We start from the raw sequence: 24238 nt of genomic DNA, 5'->3' as shown, positions 1-24238 counted from the left end.
CAAGGTGGATCCCCCGTAAGCCCATCCATCGTATCTTGCAGTTGCAGGGCGAGTTCTTCCGATGGGTCTCTGCAATTTGACTTTCGTCCCGAGATTTCAGGCCATGAGGCACTGGTGAAACAGTCGAGTTGATCACATTGCATCAAACCACCGAAATAAAATGAGCCCGACGCGAATGTCTTAGACGCCCCGACCAGCTGGCTGGATGAGTGCTTGGGCCAGACCGTTGGAAATGTACATCGGATCCAGCCGGAAGGGATGGTGTGGAGGAGGAAAAGTGAAGCAGGGGGGAAGTGAGAGGCGTTTTTAGTTAGCAGCCGTGCACGGCACAGAAGAGGGAGAGAGAGAGAAAATGAGAACGTGAGAGGGAAAGTGTTCAGTAGGACTAAGTAGGGTGGGTGGGTTCAGACGGGCGAACAAGAGGGAGAAGGAGGGAGAGGGAGAGGAAGAGTAGTAAGTAGGTGAGGTGAGTGAGTGTGAGGGAGAGACAAGAGTCAGGAGCACCCCCTCCTTCGTACTCGGTCTTTTTGCTCGGTCAAGTTCCATCAAGACACAAACACTGATCTTCCCACCCCGGCTTGAGAAAATAAAAAAAAAAATACACACGTCAACTAACCCCCTCACCAAACTAGACTATTGATATTAAGCATATTCCGGTCTAATTTATAGTATTTTTTTTATTATTATTACTAGACCGTTAATAACGATTAACCTACCCGGCCCAAAGTGGACTCACACATGGTCCATATTGATTGACAGTCTCCTCCGGCCCTCTTTAGCTCTGCTGCCCACCCACATGGTCGATCCCCTAAACTCCTAAAGCCCGGAATTGTATTATAGCTGCCTGTTGGATCTCCATATTGAATCCTCTACTCTACGTACAGTATACATGAGAACATCTACAAACCGATGACCACTTTAGGTAATAAACTTCTTAAACATACATCGCTACCTACATGTCTACTGTACATAGCGCAGCCATTTTTGCCCCGTCCCCGGCACCGGATCTCCACTTCCGTTGGGCTTCTCATCCCTCACTTGCTGCCAAGCATCGATATCAAAAAATGTAACCATAGTAAGACACATGAGAGGATTTTGTATACTGCGAACATCAAAAGGAAAGAAAACTTTGAGAGGGGAAAAAAGACATGGCTTGAAGATATAGGGAAATAATTTCAGAACAGCGTAATCGTCCGTATAAAAGGGGAAAAGAAGAAGAAAAATATTATCATGCCAACGCCATCCACACATCGCTCACGCAAAGTTATCAGAACGGTCAACCCAAATATCTTCCAGTTCCGCAAAGTTCTGGAAGTGCAATGGACGATGTTGTTCATCGTAGAATCTCAGAGGGGTGTCGATCTTCACGTACACCGGCCGCTTCTCCACTCCGCCGAAGGAGCTGCCCATGAAGCTGTAGTTCCAGACGTTGTCTTCCGGCACCAGGAAGTATCCGCGGATCTTGTCACTGAGCAACAGCTGGCACTTCTCTCCCATGCTGGTCGAGAATCCTTGCGGTTGATCAGACGTGGTATCACGATTCTCTGCTCCCCACTTGTAGCCTTGGGGCGTGAGACCCCAGGCCGCAAGTGACACGGATCCAGGGGTGAAAGACACTGTCATGGTAACCGTCTTCTTGTCCCAGGAGGAGTGGGCGTTCATCAAACGAGCATGCTGTGTAACATCCATGGCCGACATGTAAGGGGGCTCGTTTCCAGAGATGGTGTGGATAACACCCAGAGGTTCGAGGTTATTGAGATAATCGTGCTGGGGCAGCTGCTGCGGCAACTGCACCTCACGCGTATTGCCCACCTGGGGGATCATGACAATGGTGCGGATTTCCTTCACCTGGTCGTTATCAGGAGGGGAGGTACCGTATAGGTATCCAGCAACTTGCACACGCAAATCTGCAATCGTGATGAAGCGCTTGAGGACGTTCTTCGGCATGATGTAGGTGTATCCCTCCTCTCGGACGTCATCCGACGAGATGTAGATGTTGTTCGACCTGGTGCGAAGGTTGGACGTCGCGATTGCCCGTGTGCGCCATTCAGTCTTGGAAGCAAACGATTGCTGCTCATACTGCGACGTGGTAGTGACGATGATATCCTCACCACGGACGTTCTGTGTCTTCGTCGTAACAGCCGTGAGTTGCTTCTGCTCTTCCTGCTGCTTCTCAATCTCCGCGGCCTGCTGTCGTTGCAGGGAAGGAGCACTGATCTCCATACCCAGGATGATATCGCGGACTTCACTACTCGTCAGACTCTGCACGTTGACATTGTTCTTCTTGCCGTAGTCGTTCAGAATCAGATCACGCAATTGCACTTCAACCTTCATCCAGTCTTCATCTGACAGCGAAGGCCAGATATGGTGCTCCTGGGTGATGACACTCTTGTCGGGTCTGAGGATAATCTTGGCCTTGTCGATATTGACGTGGAGGGCTCTCAGGATGAGGATCAAACGAGAGAAGGCGATGTAAGGAGAGATGGACTTCAGCCACTCATCGTACAGGTTGAACAGGACCATCTGCGGCTCCGTTGCCCGAAGGATCATATCCGCAAGCTTCTCAACCTTCATCGCGGCCTGGAAAGGAAGCTGAAGCTCGGAAGCACGGATGGAAATGTTGGGGAAGTCCAGCAGGTGAACTTCCAGGGGATCCAACAGACCCTTACGGGTAACAATTAGCTGCTTCGGCTGCTCCTCAACAGGCAGGGAACGAATGAGGGCCGCCACTTCTTCTGCTGTCTTCCACTTGGCCAACTGACCCAGACGCTTCTGTCCAGCCCAGACACTAGTGTGAATAATCTTCAGGAACAGTTGTCCGGTTCTGGGGTTGAAGATGAAGATAGCACCGTTGATGGGCTTGGTCGTCAGGTTACCTTCGAAAGTCTTGTGAATGGTGACACGGTAGACATTGGTATCGTCAATGAACAGCTGGATCTGAGGACTGAAAAGCTCCGAGTAGTTCTGGGAGTTCAAGAACTCCTGGTTGCTTTCCGAGGCATAGAGCTGCAGACCCTTCCTGATACGTTCTCTCAGGACATACAAGGCGGGGTTCGCCTTCATGATCTTGGCCATAGCCTGCTGGATAAGAGTCTTGAGACCAGGGAAGTACTGTCCATAGGCCGAGTACAGGTTGTACGCGAGATCAATGCCAATCATCAAACCGGTAGCAGAAGGATAGATACTCATGCTGTCGGTGGTGTAGTCGAGGTACTTGGCACGGACATATCTTTCAATGTCGTGGGAGTCGTAGTCACCATATCTCAACTGCACGTCAAGCCAGAACTTGTTCGTCGTAGTTGGCTCGTAGACGTCCTTGGTGTCGAACAGCAAGGAAGGACGCGTGACGTTCCACTTGTTCGTTGCGAAAAGCAAGATATCGGCGCAAGAGCTGTTCATCTTGTAAGACTTACGAGGGTGAATAGTCTCCTTCTGGACCGTCTCGATACCCAGCTGCTGAAGCTCCTGATCGAAGACCTGGCACAGATCCATGACGACAGACTCGTGAATCTTCTGCCACAAGTGGGCACGGAAGATCTGAATCAACGATATCTTCAGGGTCGGGATTTTACCGTGCAAGAAGATACCCGTAAGATCCAGCTGGACCTGGAAACCAACGTACACGTTGGCACGGTTAATGGTGGGAGACCACCATAGGGTGAAACGACGGTTAGGAATCTGGTTCAAACCGGATCTCTGGGCGTTGGTAAGCTTCTTGAACTTCATGGATTCTTCGAAACCAGAGTTGTGGAGGACGAGGTAGTCGTGACGCATGTAAAGTTGGTCTTTGTCAACCCGGAAACCGGCCCATTCAGTGGCCTCGGACTCGAGAGTAATCTCGTTGATCAGGATATTGACTTCAGATTGCTCGAAGCTAGGAGAACGGAACAGCAGATGCTTGCGCCTCTCCTTCTCGTCGAGTGCTGCGAACTCAGCTGCGGTCATCTCAACGGTATCGTAACGATCACTTGACACATCAGGAGCTCCGGCGTCCTTCTCGCGATGGAGGACCAGGATGTGGTTTGGTGTTACCACCAGGTCTTCCTGGTTGCCCGCCATCTTGATACGGTATAGCCGATCTTCGCCGCTAACGATGTTGAAGGCACGACGAGGACCACCGTCAGGTCCAAGGAGCAGATCACCTTCCTTGACATCCTCGACAGCGATCTTAGTGCCATCATAGCTAAGCAGAAGAGTACCCTTAGCAAGACAAGCTCGCTCCCAGAAGAGACCCTCCCATGATGGGAAAGCAGTTGCCTTGAAGAGGGTGTGCTCAAGAATGGTTTCGACACCACCAAGGGCCTGGATGACGTCGGTACGGTAAGCGTTCAAGTTCCACAGCTTTCCGTCATGTCTCTGACTAGTCCACCAAAACGGGTTGCTCTTCATCAACTGGTATTGCTTGAATTCAGCGCGAAGACGGAAACCCTTGTCGAAGCTGAGCGTACTGCGATCCTTCTGGAACAGGGTGTTGATACGGGGAAGACCACGGTCCCAGCTGTCCTCCAGGTCCTCCAACGTCAAACGGCGGTTCTGCTGCTGAGCCTCCTGCCGCTTCTGTGAATACTCCATCCACACTCTCTGGGAGTCAATGAACTCGGCTTCCCAAGGGATGATGTACCGGAAGATGTTCGGGATCAGGGTCTCTTCGTCATGCGACATACCCGCGCGGAAGTGGGTGATGCCGGTATCCGTTTGTTTGGACCACCGCTTGTCGCTAGCCGGAATGAGAATGTGGGATCCAGAGATCATACCCAGACCTCCCAGTTCCTTGGGGGTGTAGAAAACTGCGGGAGGGAAACGCGAAGGCATCTTGGAGTTCAGACCAATCTTGACACGGGTCTGGATCTTGGTTTCGCACTTGACGATAGTATCCAGAAGGTTGACAGTGGATACAGCAGCTTCACGGTAGTAGGTGAAGAGTGCGATCAAAGCCGTGTTCCACTTGTTTGCGATCTTAGTGAAAGTCGTCGAACCGGACGACATGAGAATCTGACGAATCCGGTTGTTGAACTTCTGGATATCCTCCTCCGTGACCTGGAGGAAAGCATGAGCTGTGCGCTCCTTAGTCGAGTTATCGACCAGAGACCAAACGCTGTCCTTCACCGAGAACTCCTCGTTTTGGTTGCGGCACTTAGGAAGAATGCGGACTTCGAATCCGGACATAGAGAACAGAAGATTCGGGTTGTCCTTGCTGTAGACACTGGCGAAAGTGTCATCCCATTCGATGGTGGTGATGGACCTCGGCAGGCGGTTCTTCAGATCCCAGAATACAGCGCGACCCAAGTTGACATCATGACGCATCAAACGCATGCGGCAATCACGCGGCCAGCACTTCTTGTTCTTGTACCCGATGACATTTTCGAAGTTGGGATCGGGGTTCTCAGTCAAGAAGCGCTGAATCAAGTCTCGAGACTCATCGGCAGAGAATCGAAGGAAGACCCAGATCTTGTCGACGTAACGCGTGTACAGACGAATAGGATGCTTCGTCTCAGTAGCACGGTCTCTGAACTGCAAGAAGTCGTTGGGGCTTGCAGGGGGTCCAGCCATTTCACTAGCTCTCTGCAGACCGAGGAGCAGCAAATCGATCATTAGGCCATAGTATTGGAAAACGAAGCCGGAGAACTGCAGACCGCGAATCAAACCGTAGCTGTTGGTATGGTTCATGTCCTTGTAGCTGAGCTGCACGTTGTTCTTGGAAGTGATGTAATCAGCCAAGTTGTGGTCCATGATAAGGCGAAGCATGCGGTTCAACAAAGTAAGATCCATCTTCTCATAGACCTTGGACAGCTCGGTCTCGATCATAACGTTCGTCTCGCCATCGGCAGTCTCCCAGACGTTGTCCAAGTTGTTGATACCCTGAGCCCACTTGTAAGTCAACAAGGGGGGGACTTCAGAATCCGACGGCTTGATCCAAGCGGGGAACAAGTGGCGCTGCTCTGCCTGGTACCACAGGTACTGGTCGAGATAGGCGTCGGTAATCTTTTCGATGGGCTCCACGTCGTACACGGGGTTGATATGGCTGTAATTGTCGTTCATATCGATGCCGACCTCCTTGAAGGCTCGCTGAGTCAAAAGGAAACGCTTGATTCTGGCTAGGGTCGTTCCAGGAGAATCGTACGCCTGTTCGATGAGAGCGAGCTCCTCACGCTGACTCTGATTGAGTCTGCCCTTGACGGAGTAGGATTCACGCAGACGCTCCAAAGCAAGGATCAGGATCTTGGTGTCGTGCTTGTAAGAAACACTAGGGAAGGGAATCGGAGAGAACTTGCGAGACTCAAGCCAGTGGACCATAGTTGTGTAGATGGCCACAGCTTCCTCGGACGACACGTAGGGACCATCCTTAAGGTAGTTGTGTTGACGCTCTTGCTCAGCCTTGAGCCACAACCGAGTGAGTCGACCAAGGTTCTTCTTTGCAACTGTCTTATCGACGGTGGCACCACGACGGATACGTTCACGGTTGTAGTGAGCGACGGAAATCCACCAGTCGGCCTTGCTCTTGACGTAACGGAGAATGATATTCTCAATGGGCGCCGGAAGGCCAGGAACCTTCCAAGGAATGTTACTCTTCCAGCATCTCCATGCCTCCGACAGATGTTGGAGGACAGTGTTGACCTTGTTCTGCTTGATACCCTCGGGCATCATGTCCATGAGATCCGCCATGACAGATGCACGGAGTTCAAGATCGAAGTGAGACTCCACACGCTGCTTGGTGACAGTCTTGGCAACACCCTTGCTGTGGCGACCCTCGAACTGACGGGACAGCAGGTTTCCGAGCCATCTCTCGAGCAGAGGAATGATACCACGCATGAAGAAGAGCCAAACACGCCAGGCCGGGGCCCAGAAACCGCATCCAGGACCCTTACCCACGGGTCCCGAGTTGAAGCGGTAGTAGATCAAATGCTTGAGATCCTTGCAAGAACGAATCTGGTGCATCAACTTGTACTTGTAACGGTACATACCAGTAAGCTGTCCGACGTGGTTGAAAGCATACAGGATGCCGTCAGCCAGCTGGAAGGCATCAATGTTACCCAACCGATATTGCACCTGGGCGTCGACGATCAACTTGGTGAGACGAAGGATTTCTCTCATCAAGTGGAAAGCGTTTCCGAAACGAGACTTCTTTCGCTCCTTGGTGGTCAAAGTCTTGACAGGCTTCAAGTTGAAGTTGTAGTCAAGGTGGAGGTAGGTCAAGTTCTTGCGGTGGATCAACAAGTTAAGCATGTTGAAACCCTGGCGGCAAACTTGCAGACCTGCTTCAACCCAATCGATCGTCGTCTGCTGGAAGAACTTGGTCGACTTCAAAGTCTTCAACAGATTCTGCTTGTTCTGGGCCTTGGGCTTCTTCTTGTGCAGCTCATTGAGGACGAACGTCTTAAGCAGCTTCTGGTATGAGACGCGAACCTTGACAGGCTGGCCCTGCGGGCAATGCTCCAGATACCACTGCTTCACGAGGGGAACATCCTGGGCGCGCACCATCTTGCCGGAGCGCTTGTTGAAGGGATGAGGGGCCCACCAGAGGGCAATGGCGGACGCGGTATCGGGTGTGTACAATTCCTCATCGGAGAAGAATGGCTCGAAGTCGCCAGGGAGCTCGAAGTCGTCCTCGTTGTTTCCTTCACCAAAGATCTCATCTTCATGGCTGACAGTGATATTCTTCGGCGCGACGGACCGGGAGGAGATAGGGTTGATGACGGGGTCGAAGTAGAAGGCGGGTAGATTAGGGTCGTCGGTGCGGACATATACAACTTGAGGGTGAGAGTACCAAGAAACCTTTACGCTTCTCGGGAGGGTATTGTACAGGAAGGGGTAGGCGACGCGGTATTCCGTGCGGATAGGGGCGCGGAAGATGATACGGTCGATGGCGTTGAATTCGCTAAAGTCCTCGTCATTGGGGTCGATATCCTTGTACAGAGGCTCGAAGCGAGGACCACCGGGGATGGCGACATTCAGTGCCTTAGCGGTGAAGAAACTGTTCAAGTCAAACATATGGAAGTAGTTCTGATCGACGACGTCACTCAGGAGCTGATGACTTAGTCGATACAGAGTGGCCATCTGCGGAAGTGTCAAGTTCCAGCTCTTGTAGCTCGGCCCATTAACATGGGGAGTATCCAGCAGAGGCCGGTGATCATAAAACCACTCATAGACAGGAGCATCCTCCGACTCATCAAGCTCCATCTGAATAGGTTCCAACGGCTCCACATCTTCAATGTTTTCCGACCACGATAGCGGAGGTTCTTCGTCGTCGAAGGGAGGGAAGCGCATTCTCTTGAAGTGTCTACGATCACTCTTCTCTCGCCGCATGCACACCCACATGGTAGCCCATTGAGCGTGAAAGACGGGCTCAATGACACGAGGAGTCTCATTGACCAAGGTAAGGCAACCATTGACATGATACAATACCTTAACTTCCCTAGCCGATTCCCAGGGCATGGGCATGTTCTCCAGCAACTTCAACACAGCATGGGGCATGAACTTCAGCGCACCGAGATAGCTGCGCTTCTCATTGCTGAACTTCTTTTGCGACACATCGCCAATGTCCCGAACAATCTTTCGCAGATGCTCCGGGGGCATATCAGCCTTCTGTGTTTCAACGAATCCACCCTTTCTCTTCTCGCCAAATCGGTTCCGTTGCGTCCGCAGCCATTCATTCTTCTTCTGGGCAAACTTCGCGACAGTCGGATCCGGAGGCGGTTGATATCCCGGTGGCGGAGGAGCCAACGGCATCGACGGCGGCGCCGACGCACCCCAGCCCGGAGGCGGAGGGGGAGGCAATGATGCCATGGTAATGGGTTGTATATATGAAAGACACTCTCTGCTCTGATGGACGGGCTGGAAGTTTCGTGACTAAGTCGCGTCAAAAGATGCACGGGTCGTGACTTATCGCGAGCTCATCGACTGCAGCTCAGCGACGCGAAAAAAAAACGGAATGGAGGAGGGGGGAATTAAAACAGATTGATAAAAAGAAATCGCGTCGGAGAAATGAAGCTTTGCCCCGAAGAAGATAAAACCACTCCTGGACGATCCCCTTCTCACGACGGGAAGGTGATAAGACAGCTTGCTCCAGTCTCTTCTTGCTTCTCCTGCCTTGTTTGATGAAGCAAGTCTGAAAAGAGGTGGCGGCTCTGCTCGGGCCGGTACTAGTCCGGATTTGGGTTAGCGCGTTCTCGCCAAATTAGCGCTAGCGCGGCCGCCCAGGGCTCCGAGCGAAACCCACACAAATCCAGATTACCGCGAGAATTCTACGAGGTCAACGACGACAACCGACGACGCCGCCGCCAATCTCTTGAGACCACCGACCTAGAGGTTCAAGGACAGACAAAATGGCGAACAACAGACTCCAATACGTGAGTATATTGAATCTCTGAATATTATATGAAATGGAATACTGATCTAATGCTCTTTTTCTCTGCAGCGCCGCCGGAACCCGTATGTTTGAATTTTTCCCTCTTGATTCTCCCCCCCATCGTGCCTTTTGTCACACCCACCAAATTTTCTTTCTCTATCGGTCGCTACGGTGCAATAACGATTTGTCCGGTTTCGACGCGATGGACCGCTGCTTTGCTCTTGAAATTCTATATATACGCCGAGATATTCATGAATAGGGTATTGATGGATTTTGTTCTTCAGGTACAACACGCGGTCCAACCAGGTCCGCATCATCAAGACCCCCGGCGGTGAGCTCCGTTACCTTCACATCAAGAAGAAGGGCACTGCTCCCAAGTGCGGTGACTGTGGCATCAAGCTCCCTGGTGTGAGTGCTCCCGAATTATCTATGTTGAATGGTGGCGGTGGTGGTTGTGTGTGAACGAGCTGGGAAATGGATGAGTGGATGGAGAGTGTGCGTGCATGGATGATCGCTTCGTCCAACACAAGGAAACGACAACAATCAACATTACCACCACCACCACCACCACCATTCGCTATATCAAGGACATGAAGGAAGAGCAAAAAATGGCTGATCGTATCACCCTTTTCCACCGGTATAGGTCCCCGCTCTCCGCCCCCGCGAGTACGCTCAGATCTCCCGCCCCAAGAAGAACGTCAGCCGCGCCTACGGTGGTTCCCGCTGCGCCGGTTGCGTCAAGGACCGCATCGTCCGTGCTTTCCTGATTGAGGAGCAGAAGATCGTCAAGAAGGTCCTCAAGGAGTCTCAGGAGAAGGCTGCCGGCAAGCGCTAAATGCATCATAAATATCAATAAATGATGTTTTTTTGTGATTAGAGGAGCGAATCATGGAAAATTTTCTTTAAAAAATTTGGCTCGGTCTAGGGTTCTTTCATTCTTCAATGAACAAGAACGGCGCGGCTAAAAAATGAAACACGACGGGGTAATATGTACGGGTCGTGGTTCCCAATGAATGAATTCTTCTATTCATGAAATGAGATTTCCATTTTTTTCACCCTCCTTGACCTGCCCCATCTTTCTTTCGTTCTTCCCGTTTGTTGCCGCTTCGATATGCTGGGGTTTGATGTGCATCGTGTTCGTCGCATCACTCCACACCGTAGCCTCGCCAGAAACTTGTGCAATCGTCGTTCTCCGTAGACTTTGAGACAATTCTTCGAATCCACTTCTTTCATATTCGCTCTCATCACCAGGAGATTAAGGTAAGTCATCCCAGGCCGTATATATCTGGCCATGACTACACCGAAGAAGATCCCCGGGGTACCATAAACTACAAACTAAACTATAATTCTCTCTCTCTCTCTCTCCTGAACGCCTAAACAAACTACTTACGTACCTGCAGCGGCATGAAATAAGTAGTAGTTCTTTCCCACCTTTTCAAGCAATCAATCAATCAACCAACCAACCAACCCACGAACCGATCCACCAACCAAGATACAGTAGATAGATAAAATCGATCGATCGAAGCGAACTACTACGTACATAAGTGTGTTTGTGTAAATAGTTGTAGTTAAAGTCCATTCTCTGCACAACCAACCGAAAGCGGAACCGAGGGCATATCTCCTCGGAGTGGTAAAAATAAATACTAAGTGTAAGTAAGTTGTGTAAGTTGTGCTGTGAAACCACTCGGCACGTGTGTTTTAAAGTACGTAGTGGTCAGTTAATTGGCTATCGGTTGGAGGTTTATTTTTATTTTGAGGTTGACACATATATATATTTCTATTGAACTTCGGGTACGTGTGTGGTAGTCGTGATGGTGGATATGGTATCCTGAATTATTATATTCAGGTGAAGACATAAGTACCTATCCACCTACTAACTACATATCTATTGTGCTTCATCACGCGTCCGACTTCGGACAATACACCCTTAATGGGAGGATAGACGCAACACCCCTAAGGGAAGGGGGAAGAAAAGCAAACACTAAGAAATAGAAGAAAAGAAAAAAGCCGCAATACTAAGAACTACTACTGCTACCCGGGGATGTCCAGACTCCGGGCACCTGGTTCTGTATGAGTGGGAAGAAAAAAAAAAAAAAAGAAAGAAAGAAAATGGGTAGGGAGTATGACCGAATGGCTTGGTGTTTGTGATACCTGAGCAGATTTCCTTGGATTTGACACAGCAGGTCCAGTTCGTTAGGTGGCAGGTTGGCAGACGTAGTTAGTTAATTCTAGGCTGGCGTTAAGATAAGTTAACGCAGAGTGATTTGACTGCCCTGCATTGTCATGGCTGGGCATTATCCAGCACAGCATAGCATACTACATACTACCACTAGCCTGTGCAGCCTGTACAGGAAGTAGGTCAATTGGTAAGTGGGTAGGTAGTACATACCTAAGAGAAGGTGAGTAACTCGGACCGAGAGGATGAGGGATCATCGGAGTAAGGGAAAATATATAATGGGATTCATTATCATTTGGTAGTAGTTTTACCATCACCCTAGTCAGTGGTCCCCTCGTATCCATTATTCTCCCTACTTACTTACCTACTGTTCCTATATTCCGGAATAATCGGGCGGTCTTTGTCTCCATTGTGTGTGAAGAGGTAGTAGTGAGTGACCGTAAGCACCTAATTAGCAATGATCAAGAACGGGTCAATGATTGTTCCAACACCTCCTCTCCCCCCAAAAGGAATTCTGGCGGCAAAAGAATTCATCCATGAATCATACATCATGATGACAGATTCGCACACATCTAGTCTGGCCACTATTGAAATAATCCTGGACCCCTGTTCGCCTGCAGATGGCATGTAGCTGACTGACATGAATGACAGTCTGACAGGCGCGTTAGCCATCGGTCGTTCGGGGGTCGGTTGATCATCCGACATGAAAAATATCCACCCTGCGGCTACTGCTGCTGCTGCTGCTGCTGTTTTTTTTTTTTTTTTTTTGCTGCGGCGGCGGTGCTGTTTGGGCCCTTCTGTCAGTGAAACGAGATGCGGTAAGCAGACGAGCATTAACTTGGCGCTGAAATTGTGGCGGAGTGGGCTAGCAAGTAGTAAATTTAGTAAGGAGTGCTTGATGCTCTTGATGCTGTTTGACAGGGAGATCGACCAGCTGGCTGTGTTGATTTCTTGGTTCGTTGAGCTCCAATTAAGTGGCAGCAGCAGCAAAACAACAATTCAACTGTCAGACCAACTTCAAGTGACTGCTCTCACCCTGCGTTAGTGCTCATTTCTTTCATTTTGAAGTTCCGCATTATGCGAAAGGGACAAGAGGGGAAAAGGTCACATGTGACACCGAGGATGGTTCCATCTGCCTCCTTTTCTCCCTGACTCATCCATGCCATTCCATGTACTATTCCGTATCCTGTGCCTTCCTCACAGACGGTAAGAGAGGGGTGTAAGGTGGGGGGTAGGCCGTGGCTTGAATAATTCCTCTCTGCTTTCCAATGAAGTATCACTGAACGCTCTGTTAACATGAGTATGAAAGATGATGTACTTGCCCTTCGCCGAAGCGGGGTGCATGGGCAATGACCAAAGAAAGGAAGAGAAGGTATTGGTGAGAGAACCAGATCCGTGCGAAGTCCGAATTGCAATCGATTTCTCATAATAGTGAGATGATGATATTATCCTAAAGGCATATGATTTGTGTATTAGAATTCTACCCAAGCCAGCCTGGCCCGACAGATACATACAGCAACACGCTCAGCAAGCTTCTTTGGCCCAGTCGCTTGGCTCATCTGGCATGTGCTGAGGGTGACACCAGCCTTAGCCGCTGCTGTGACGGTCTTGAATCAGATGTAGTCTCGTGGTCAAGTAACCCTAAAATATGAAGGGATGCTATCGTTGTCTATCACGACGCTAAAGTATCATGTAGCATATATCAAGTAGCATAATGTAGATTATTCGGATCCGGAGGAATTGGCAGGCATCGCACCGTTATAGACCGGTCAAATGAAAGGCACAGGGATGGGAGGCGCCACACTTCATGCAAGATACAGGATACATCCTGGCAATGTCTGATGTCGAACCGAGGAGGCAAAGAAGGCAACTACTTACTTCTGACTCGATCGGATTTTATCATCATCCTATATCTTGGTTGGTCTAAATGATTGGATCACGCTGTGTCAGATCCTCAATTTACCACAAGTGTTATGCCTATACATTTTTAAGGACTTGAATCGTATTGTGGCCTTTGGAAGGTCACGACTGCTGCGATTGGCCAAACGGCCGATTGGTGAAGAGGGCGGCAAGGAATCGCGAACACTCGGAAAGGCGAGTGGGTTCCTGTGAGAGGGGGTTTCTTTCGTGGCGTCTAACTGCTGATTCAACTTGCGGATGCTATCAGGGATTTGAGGAATTCGTGGCTCTTTTGGAAGACACAACTGGCACTAGTTCTTCCCACCGACGGGGACAATCTCATTGATCCTTCGGCCGAATTATCGCTAGCCGCCTCTGAGTGAATATGTTTCTTGCATCTCGGCAGCCATGTTGGTGATGAGAAGCCCATGTGAGAGCAAATATGCAGCGGCAGTCAGTCATGATAATCGTATATCAGACCCCCCGGTCTGATACGGTTCTAGACTTCAACCCAGCGCCTTGGTTAATGAACTTGTTAACGTGCCAGTTGCCATATCCCTTATATGGCCCAAGCGTGCTTAAGCATAGTGCTCACTTGCGGATGCATTCCATCCGACCGTCCATACGGTGGTGGGCACCGAACTGTTGCCGATTAGCCTTAAACATTCGGCGCGGCCCGTTTTTCGAAAGTCAAAAGTCACATTAACGTAAACTAAAAGGGGAAAATCGAGATTGAAGGGGGGCTATGGGGCCAGAAGGTACTTTTTGCGCGCAGTTGCACCGCGTTACCAAAGTCGGGCGCGCAAGTTCAAAGTTTAATAGCCGCCTTGGATACCCACTGATGTGAGGGATGGCTAAAGGGGAAGGAAGGTGCACCACGCCGGAAATGAAGAAAAAGACGGGAAACCAAGACAACGGAGAAGAAGCAAAAAAGCAAAACCAAGACAAGAGGGGTCGAAAAAGGAAGGAAAGACCAGGGAGAACCTTGCCAGTCAGAGGACCGCAATGATCTAGTCCCGGCGTTCCTCGGGGTATATCGCAGAGGGGCGCTACTCCCAAGCGAGTAAAAGGTAGCGTAGCGCAGCCCGATGTATGCGGGATGGGGAGAAAGTCGATGTGTGTCCTAATAGCTAGGTAGCAGTTGACTCCTGAGCTAAGTATACTTGGAGAGCGACCACTGACGAGATAGCCCGGTCACAACGGATCACTGCCAGTAACGTTGGTTTGACCCTCAGAAGAGTCCTGCCACTGGGATCGAGACTTCCACCATCTGCAGGAAGAAGCTCACGCATCTGCTAGAGTGGGACATGACACCAAGCCTGCATCACTGGCGGGCGTTGTCATGCTAGGTACCTTCTCATTGAGGCGCAGGGCGAGATTTCACCTTAATCGATATCCTCGCAAAGGCTCCACACCTCTGCGACTGTCATGCAGCGACTAGTTGTAGCTAAGCAGGCATGCTACTCTAGTGTCTTCGTAACCTCGTAGGCCCCGTCATTTCCATCCCGCAGACGACCATTACACGCCAGTATGCTTGGCAACACTGGTTCTTTGGGGGACTGCCGTGTCTCATTGAGCGGACACTCGGTGGTCCGGATCCTTAGTCTTGCTTATTGTTTCAGTCCGTTCATAATGCTGCTCGTTGGCTACCCGTTCCGAAAAATGGAGACTGACGGTGGGGGTGTATGTGGAAGTTGCGCACTAGACGTGAAGCTAAGTCAGTAGCTATGCTATGCGTAGAATCTGCTGGCATTGAAACAGATACTTTGTTCCTTTATCGTTGGCGATAACAGTTGACAGAATGAGAGCATAAAGAGTTCCAGAATTTTTTTTTTTTTTTTTTTTCTTCTCTTCCAAGTAGGAAGAAAAAAAGGTGCAGCAACAGAAGCTAGGGTGCTGCCTGTCAGGTACTACTAATCAGGTTTGTATCGTGCCACTGACAAGAATTGATACTGATATCCTACCACTGTCCAATTAAATCGGAAATTGAGCGCGTGGGTAAGGGGACGAAGATCAATCACGAGAGATTGAAGGACAAGACCATTGCAGACCTGCCGCGTCAGGATTCCTGATTGGCAGCAAGAGACGGCTCATTCTTCCATCGAATAAGAGCGTCTAGGCGCGACGAGTTCTTTTGGATGATAGTCCTGTACGCAATTATGAGTCGTTGGTAGCGAGCGGATGAGGAGGAGATGGGGGTGGTGGTTGCTAAGTAAGTGACAAGGAACGGAAGAGTTTAGTCGCGTTTAGTCCGTGGGGAGGAGAAAGATGAAGGAGGGGCAGCTGGAGATTTGGAAAATTGGAAGAGGTAATGGGCCTGCAAACTAGTAGATCCCTTGGGCACCCATTCCCCGATTGATTGAGGGAAAACGGGCAAATCGATCAACTGGAAAAAAGAAAAGAAATTTCGGCGAAAATGTACTGGACCCGAAAGAACGACGGGTGGAAGGGTGGAAGAACGAAGATACGCCGGAGATGCTGCCTGCATGCAGGGCATGCAGATGAGCTACCAGACTTTTTCTCTTTGAAGCCCAACAAACAGCTCGTGATTCGTATTGCCCCGACGTTGACATGAAATCGGAGTCTGCAGCTAGTCGAACGAGCCATACAGACATAGCGACCATTTGTTGCCGGGATCCGGTTGATCCAAGTCGTTCATGTCTCATGCTTCTCAGCTAATGTTCTCTATGCGTGCCTTCTCCTTATAGGTGATCATACTCTTAGATGCATCACGGTTGGTGTCAGCATCATACCCCCTCCCCAGTCACTAACTAATTTCTTACTCCCGTTCCTACCCACCGGATCAGTCTCGGATTATCTTAGTGAGAAACAAAAAAAAAAAAAAAAAAAAAAAAAAAAAAAGGAAATAAATGAAGTAAAAATATATAATAATAAGAAGAAGAAGAAAAGCAAAAGGTTGAGAGATTTTAGCGCCACATCTCTTCGCATTTCGTACTCTTGATATGAGGCCCACCGCGGACTATTCGTGTTCATGACCAATGAAGAATGGCACATTATTACTTGGACCTAGGCAGGGTATGTAAGAGGAAAACAGTAACGAGTTTACATGTAAATTAATAGACCGTAGCCAGATGAATAAGAAAATGAGATTTGGATCGAGCTGGGGTAGTAATAGTGATAATAATAAAGAAAAATATAATAAAAGAGAGGAAGATCGAAATCCTGATACGGGACAATGCATCGCCCAAAACCCAAGCCAAGACAAGGCTATCAATCAAGTCGTACAATACACCCAAATATGCAAGTCAGCCAAAATCTTTCTATCGATCTAGTGTTGTTGCACCGAGCTCATGCTATACTCCCATCTGGAGATCCGTGGAGATTCCGGGGCCACCCAGTAAGCCAGTAGGAAATGAGTGGACAGCCGCTCCCCAGCCGAGAAAGCCAGAGTCCAACGCTACACAGTCGGGCCCTGGTCCCGCCATGTCGCAAAAAAGGGGAGGACATGGAGCGGGATCTGCGCAGCCAACAACGCTTCCCAAATCGAATGGTTCGCTGGATAAGCGAGTCCCCGACGGGGTCAGTCCGGAGACTTGGAAGGGTGACATCATTGTGATCCCGGTCAATGTTCCCGCAGTGGTATTGTAATGCGTGAACACATTCTTCGTCGGTCGCGGTTGTGATGTCACCCGGGGATGGTATCGGCCTTTGGGCAGTTCTTCCTCGCTCATCCGCCCTCGAAACTTTGATTTGATTTTAGTAGCTTTCCCTCCCTTAGCCCCAGATCGCTGGCGCTGAGGCGCCGGTGGGTCGGAGCCCAAGGCCTTTCTGTAACTCGCCTGCTTCCGGTACCGAGTGGTGGATTGGACGCCATTCTTAATGGCTTCATTAGTTAGGCGCCAGTAATTCACAGCTTTCTTTCCGGGTATCGGTTCTTCCCGGACTGCCTCAAATCCCTATAGTATAGTAGCGTGTCTTAGTATACAGTAACAAACAATGAAGCAAGGATAAGGATTAGGGGAGAGGAGATCAGGCGGACTCACTGCGTTCATGGACAAGTTGTGCCGTACACTGTTTTGCCAGCCTTTCGAGCTGAGATCTCTACCCTTTGCCGTGTTTTGTTCGAACCAGTTGTATATCCCTTGAAGGGAAAGCTTCTTTTCCGGATTGGTCTTGAGGGCCATTTCAATAAGCTTAGAATAAGGTTTATCATCAATACTGTCGGGAGAGTCCGGCGTTTCCAGCTTCAGCGAAGGGTAGGTTAACGCCGAGATTGTCGGTGACGGTGGTGGCAAGCTCGCAGTAGGACAGGCCGTTTCACAAACATCTGACCGTGACATCCCCGATGAAGTGCGATAAGAAGAAGGAGACTCATGCGAGCATGAGGAGATGGATCCTGGCTCACATAGCCAGTCTGATGGTGCTTTGCTGTCATCGAGGCGCCGTAGTCCGGGCTTAAGTTGCCTTGTCCTGGAGCCACCAGCTGCCGCTAACGAGGATGGTCTGGCAGGTGTCTCAAGACGATGAGATGGCAGTAAACGAGGCAACCCTCGTTCCGGTAGAGAGGTCGGAGCTGGAAGTGATGGGGGCAGTGCCATCTTCCATGGATAATGGTGCTGAGGAGACAGTAACATCGGCTCTCCAGGGCTTGCAGAGTTGGAACACGCCCAGTTCCCGATTGCCGAACAGGGATCACGATGGTGAGAAGGGTCCAAACGAACGCCATCCGAGACGGAAGTGGGAGGGGTCTCTGTTTGTCTGGTAAAATCACCAAGCCCACGGCCAAATGGAATTGAATCCGAGGGTAAGCCATGAGGGGGGTAGAAACGATCCATGTCGTCCTCACAAAGAATCAAGCTTGTCGCAATCCGTTTCAGAAGCTCTGGCTTGACAAGGTAGCGCCTGGAGATTAATACAAGGAGGATAAGAGTAAGAGATGGAAGCGAGGGTACACAAAACGTGCCAGGTAGGTGAAGAAAGCCCTGTGAGAAGGGGAGGTCAAGCAAGAGGGGCTGGCTAGAAAATAAATATAAAAAAACGTGTGACCACTCAGGACGAGGAGACTCTATAGTTCACTGGGAGCTGTGCGGCCGAAGAAATGCCAGCTCATGAGATATTCTTCCCTTTTCTTTTCTTTTTTTGTTTCTTGCTCCTCCTTCCTTGCTGCACGAAGCCAGCCAGCACGATGCATTTCCCTGACAAACAACCGTGGCTCTATGTATATGTTGGAGGCAGATTTGCCCGACGAACCCCAGAAGCAGCAAAAGAAACGAAATTCGGGAAACCTGGTGAAATATGACCCGAGAACGAAAAGGATATGGCATTATCAGAAAGAGAAATAAAAGAAAGGGAAAGAAAACATATGAGAATGGAAAGCAAAATAAAATAAAATAAAATTGGACAAAGATTAAAGGGAAAAAAAAAAAAAAGAAAATCAACTAGACCAAAAAAAAGGGAAAATATAAAGAAAGGCCTCTCTGTTGTCCCCAGCATGTGCTCTGGGGGAGGTTCTGGCCGGAGCAGCTTCGTTTCTACCGCGGGAATCGCCATCAGGTTGTGGAACAGCAATCTAGCGGTGCGGGTATGGCCAATGAACTCAGTGGGCCCAAAAAGCGAACGAAACTGGTGCTTACAGGGGGGCTGTCATGGTCGTACTTTGGTGGACTATTACAACACTGGGCCGACGGGGGTTGGAGTGGGTAGCTTTCTGAATGGCGGCCACCTGCAGAGAGCCTGCCATTATTGCGCTAACCACGACCGACTGAACAAAGGGCGGGTGCAGAACTCCAGGGGACTTGCCATTGGGCTCTTTTCCTAGCAAGAGCCATCAGCACTCGAGAAAATCAGAAGACTAAGTAAAGAGTAATTTCCTGCAGATACTCCAACCTATTCCCGATTCCCCGACCAGCCAGAACCCTGAGAGGAACATGCAGCAGGATGGCATGGTTTGACATTATGGAAAAGCCGCACCTTGGTTGCGGCCTTTCCTTCGTCCGTGGAGGCAATGCGAATCAAGCCAGACCAGGCTATTTAGAAATAAAATTAAAGATTTATAGCATTTAGGTCCATTTGATCGGCAGGCCGACAGTCCCCAGATGTCGAGACTACTCATTGGAAAAGTTGGGAAAGGTGGTGAGTCCCACGGAGCGGGATAATTAGAGATCGCGAGGAATAATGGGCGAAAGATGAGGGAATGCGGTTCAAATAAGCATGGCCCGCTACGCACATGTGGAAACTTGGATCTGCGACGTCCGATAATGTTGGTTTCATGTCAATATCATATATCCTAGCTTAGCCGAGATGGGATCCAATGCCGTAAGAGGAGGTTAAAGTTTCCAGCCCAATAAGGTTGGCCTTTGCGGTAGGCGGGACGGTGACCGACGACGGATCCCGAGCGTGGTGGAACCTTCAAGATCGTCAGTCCCATCCCATCCAACAACACTGTACATCATTGTGGTCCGGTACGAATCCTTCGAGCAACAACCATTACTTCCGGTAGTAAATCTGGGAATATTGTTAGTATATGCCAGATGTCACGACCTGAGCGACAGAGGGTACTTACTCGTTTGAATTGGAAGTGTAGTTGCAAAATTCCCTACAATCCTGTTAGTCTCTTTTTGACCGATTTGCTTGTTTCTTAGACATACCTTATCAAATGTGCTCTTGAACCCTCTTTCCCTCTTTGCACTGTAATCCCATTCCTTATCGACGATCCGAAAGGCAATGTCCTCGTACGGCGGACCGGCCATAAAGCGAATCAAACAAGTATCCTCCTCCCCAGCCGCTGCAAAGGATTGTCCCCGCTTTCGTCCATGCTCTCGTTCGATGCGGTAGGTCGGTGCTTTTGTCTTGTCGATCAAATCAGGGTAGAAAATATTGAACTTGTACCCTTGCACAACTTTCGGGGGCGGGTTATCATGGTCATAATGAGTCTGATTGTATTTGTTCCACTCATAACCCATTTGAACACGGTTAAAGTAGCGTGGTTTGCGGGGCCGGTGTTTGCTGGCCCATCCTGGCTGGGAAGTTGTGCTCACAGCTTCCTCACCGGTAAAGATCTCCTCGTTTTCACTGACTCCCTTGGCCAACTCTCGCTCATAGAGCGCCTTGGTTGCCTGCGAGAAGTCTTCGTTAGGAATCGAGGAGAATCGCGTCGAGGCTGTGGCAATTGGAGCGGTCGTTGCTTGATTTATGGGAAGCACCGATGGCTTTTCCGCCTGCCGTTGACGGAGAGGAACATATCCCATCTTCAAAATCTTCTGTCGGTCGCGGGCCTACAAAGAGTCAGTCCCGGCAACGTTGGGCAGTAGTGAGTGTAGCCTACCACTTGATTAATGAATGCATCTTCGTCCACTATCTCCAAGACCTTATCTTCCGGTCGGATCTGAAGCAATGGGTCAGGGTCGAGTTCACGATATTCTCCGCTATCGACCGCATCTGAGGCTGCTTGGATAATAGGCGCCAGAGGGGCCAGCTTCGCCTGCACAGACGCAGCTTCTTCAGACTGCTGTTTACGCAATCCTCGAACTCTCTCGTCTATAACGGCTTGGTAGACCTTCTTCAGCTTCGCCCGAGCCTTCCAAACAGTAAGGCTGCGCAAAAGCTCCTCCCAGTAGTCGGTATCGATAGGCTCGTTTGAGTCCAGCTTTTTCCTGACCTGTATCTCAAGTGTTTGTAGCTGTTCGTAAGACTTAGGGCTTAATAATCTGTTTATATCTGCAGACACAGAGCTAAGCGCACGTCCTTCGGGGGCGGTGGTCTTCTGACGGTCTCGACAAATCACTTTCATGGTCTGCAATAAGGACAATCAATTAGCCTGTAGTCCGAATGGCATGCTTAACACAAGAAACATACCTTCCAAAAATCCCTATTTTGCGAATTCTTCTCAAGACTTAAAAATGTTTCGATATCCTTTTCCAAGTCGAGTAGCTGGTCGGGGGTTAGTCCCTCAAATACACCATCCGGATCTACTACATCGAGCTCCGAGTCCGCAATCTCATCGTCAAGGGGATTCCTCGTTGGATCAATCACCCGTAATGTGACAGTGAGCCAGTCAATCGGCTTTGCTCGACCTTCCTTCACTCTGATCTCTGCCTTCTTTTTCGCCTGCTTGAGAACGAAAATGTCCTCTTGCGCCACCCATTCACGCACTTGCTCGTCTTCCTGAAGCTGGTTGAGCCGGACCTGATCCCTCATGTTCCGAGGTCGGTTTTGTGACGACCGCTCATCTCCATCCCTCCTATCGCGATATCGATCCGTTTCGTCATATCTGCGCGGGGCTTTTTGGGAATGGCGAGAGGGCGATCGAGACCGACTTCGCTTCGAACCCGTGCGATCGGGCATTCGATATGACATTTTGGCGCGTTTTCAATATGCTTTCCGGAAAGCACAAATGTATCGGTGAGTAACGAAAAATTAATTGTGAACTATCTCAAAGATGGATGCGAAGAGACCCAGAATCGTGAGGTCTGACATAGTTTCCTCCAAGCTTTCTGGAGAAACGGGTGGTCGCGCGCCAAGAATGGGAGGTATAGCGACCGGCAAAGTTTCCCTAATGGCCACGTGCCCCGAGCGGCTCCATGTGATCCACCGCGGGAGGGAGCCTTGGAGGAGCTTCCCACACCTTTCCATCTAACTACTCTGGAACCACCCATCAAAACACCCGCAAGCGACACTCGAGAGATGTCTGCGAGGTGGGAGAAGTTGCACATATCAAATCGTGCGCCTGCACCACTTCTCCTTTATAGATACACCCTTTTCAGAGATGGATATGAGTTGTACCTGACCGATCTCACGTATATTTGGTCCGAGCGTCCTAACCGCCAGCATATTTTGGGAAGAGCTGTTGAAGATGATGCGACCATTGACCCCAGCCAAGACATAGATCAGTTCAATATTCTTTTGGAGAAACTAGGGGAGGCCCTACGCAATGATCCGGGAACCAGCACGGTGCTAAGGCGTGGACGGGAGAATGATACTCTACACCTGATCACCACAACAAGCCTACCGGCCCCACTTGAGCCTTTGAAATGGAATTTCTATATGGCGAGGGAGAAACAGCGCTTTTCAACTACTCAGCTGCTTATTCCGCTGATCAAGTCTGAGGCTTATTTGGAGTTGCGCCAGCGGGATCTAATCGAAGTGGTTAAGAAGAAAGATTGGCTGCTGTCAAAGCTATTCGATAAGCTTGAAGCCGTCGGGTTTGATCTCAGCACTATCTTCCCTGGTATCCCCGGACTCAGGACCAGCCACAAAGGTTCAGCGCAATCACAGGCTGCCAAGTATATCACTGGAGCGAGGCCTTTTGATGAGGAATCCTGGCTCGATGAGAACAACGCGATAACAGCCGAGACTGGATTTGCGTCCTCCATTCTGGAAGAAACAGAAGATTCCAATATTGATGATAATCTTCTGCTACTCGAGGATCTAACGGCGCCGTCAGATGGATGGTGGCGAAAAATGTCCACAGCTAACAATAACACCGAAGACGTAGATGCCAGGACTCCAGAGGACTCGACAAATATGGACACTACGGACGGAGGTTTAGAGACTGAAGATGATTTTGACGATGACGATGACGATGATGAGTTTGAGGTACGTACCTTTCCCACATAATGCATTGCCGTTTATTCACAAGTACATTTCAGCGACAAGAGACCCCTCCGAGACTCAGACTTCAGCCAAACCACCAAACTCCCCCTTTGGGGCCAGATGAGGGAACAGCGACAGAAAGCGAAGACGACCTTGAAGATCGAAATGGGGGACCAAGTACAGCGAGGCCTCGAGCACCACAACTCACTTCCAGAGGCCTTGCAACAATTGGAGGCAACAGAAAGCAACCAACGCAACCAGAATCCCCCCAGACATCACCAGCATCAGCAGATGTCGACGAGATGGTACCAACTCGCAAGGCTCCCGCACCCCAAGCAGATAGCGACCAAACAGCCTCCGAGACAGACGACGACAACAACAACGACAATCATCCCTCTCCATCACCCTCACCGCCGCCCTCAACCCGTCAAACAAAAGCCCGCGGCATAGGAATGATAGGTGGCAAGAAAGCCGAAAAACAAGCCTCTCCACCATCATCACCGATACCCGAATCCTCCAGTAAACCCCAGACAAAACCCCGCGGGCTCGGCGTCATAGGTGGCAAGGGCAAAGCAAGGCAAGCCTCCCCACCATCATCGCCGCCACCAGAAGCCGAATCATCGAGCAAACCACAGGCCAAGTCCCACGGTCTGGGTGTAATAGGCGGCCGAAAGAGAGAAAACCAACCCACATCGTCGCCAGCAGCTACCGCAACGCAGTCCTCAGGACCTCCCTCTCCTGCACCGGCTCTGGACGATCAAGTCGCGGAGCCGGAGAAAGAAGAAACAGAAGAGGAGAAAGCGGACAGGAAGCGTGAAGAGCTGAAGAGACAGCTTGAAGCGAAGAGCAAGGCGCCTGCGAAGAAGAAGAGGAAGTTCTAAGCTCTAAGCTTCTTTAGTGCTGGAGCTATCTCTTTACCAGAAGACGGATAGGATGGTGGTTGTCTCTTTGGACAGCAGTTCCAAGGGAGGTTCTTGCATAGACTTCGAGGGCTTTAGGATGACGATGATTGTACATACCAAGTCGATCGATCGATCTTGGAGAGAAGGGAAGAGGTCTGGTCGACATTACATATTGTGGCCGGTATGATGGACAGAGGGGGATGATTTATCCACATATTGCCTGCTTGCTGTACATGTTGTTGGGGAGAAAGAGACAGGGAAGCGCTCGCTGTATGTAGGTTTTTTCCTAATAGTCTTTTTGAGTAGCTGAGATGGACAAAAAGGTGGAGGAAATTTCATATTCGTATTGAAACAGCATCTAGT

General features: G+C 49.9%; 5 protein-coding genes across 5 annotated transcripts; 2 read left to right on the top strand and 3 right to left on the bottom strand.

Annotated features, from left to right (window-relative positions):
- Window positions 1–921: 921 nt before the first annotated feature.
- On the bottom strand, window positions 922–9050 carry prp8 (U4/U6-U5 snRNP complex subunit PRP8). The gene has a single exon (XM_025622342.1). The coding sequence runs from the start codon at window positions 8782–8784 to the stop codon at window positions 1255–1257; it is 7530 nt and encodes a 2509-aa protein (XP_025483991.1). The 5' UTR covers window positions 8785–9050; the 3' UTR covers window positions 922–1254.
- A 204-nt stretch (window positions 9051–9254) lies between these two features.
- Window positions 9255–10570, top strand: BO87DRAFT_349701 (60S ribosomal protein eL34). The gene is made up of 4 exons (XM_025621038.1): window positions 9255–9347; window positions 9416–9429; window positions 9631–9754; window positions 9990–10570. The coding sequence occupies exons 1-4, from the start codon at window positions 9324–9326 to the stop codon at window positions 10179–10181; spliced, it is 354 nt and encodes a 117-aa protein (XP_025483990.1). The 5' UTR covers window positions 9255–9323; the 3' UTR covers window positions 10182–10570.
- Window positions 10571–16724: 6154 nt separating this feature from the next.
- On the bottom strand, window positions 16725–18406 carry BO87DRAFT_127365 (forkhead box transcription factor). The gene is made up of 2 exons (XM_025618024.1): window positions 17426–18406; window positions 16725–17338 (listed from the first exon to the last, which is right to left on the bottom strand). The coding sequence occupies exons 1-2, from the start codon at window positions 18215–18217 to the stop codon at window positions 16736–16738; spliced, it is 1395 nt and encodes a 464-aa protein (XP_025483989.1). The 5' UTR covers window positions 18218–18406; the 3' UTR covers window positions 16725–16735.
- Window positions 18407–19868: 1462 nt separating this feature from the next.
- Window positions 19869–21737, bottom strand: BO87DRAFT_382524 (splicing factor cactin; the record flags this gene model as incomplete). The annotated part of the gene is made up of 5 exons (XM_025624610.1): window positions 19869–19886; window positions 19945–19977; window positions 20030–20656; window positions 20707–21174; window positions 21237–21737. 5 exons carry the CDS (start codon window positions 21735–21737, stop codon window positions 19869–19871), a joined length of 1647 nt encoding a protein of 548 aa, XP_025483988.1.
- Window positions 21738–22014: 277 nt separating this feature from the next.
- On the top strand, window positions 22015–24232 carry BO87DRAFT_325372 (uncharacterized protein). Its single transcript, XM_025620106.1, has 2 exons — window positions 22015–22976; window positions 23030–24232. The coding sequence occupies exons 1-2, from the start codon at window positions 22065–22067 to the stop codon at window positions 23852–23854; spliced, it is 1737 nt and encodes a 578-aa protein (XP_025483987.1). The 5' UTR covers window positions 22015–22064; the 3' UTR covers window positions 23855–24232.
- The last annotated feature ends 6 nt before the right edge of the window (window positions 24233–24238 follow it).

The sequence above is a fragment of the Aspergillus neoniger genome (assembly GCF_003184625.1).
Source record: "Aspergillus neoniger CBS 115656 unplaced genomic scaffold BO87scaffold_3, whole genome shotgun sequence".
Taxonomy (NCBI): Eukaryota; Fungi; Ascomycota; class Eurotiomycetes; order Eurotiales; family Aspergillaceae; genus Aspergillus; species Aspergillus neoniger.
Note: the sequence above shows the minus strand (reverse complement) of the source record. Positions and strands in the feature narration are given on the sequence as shown.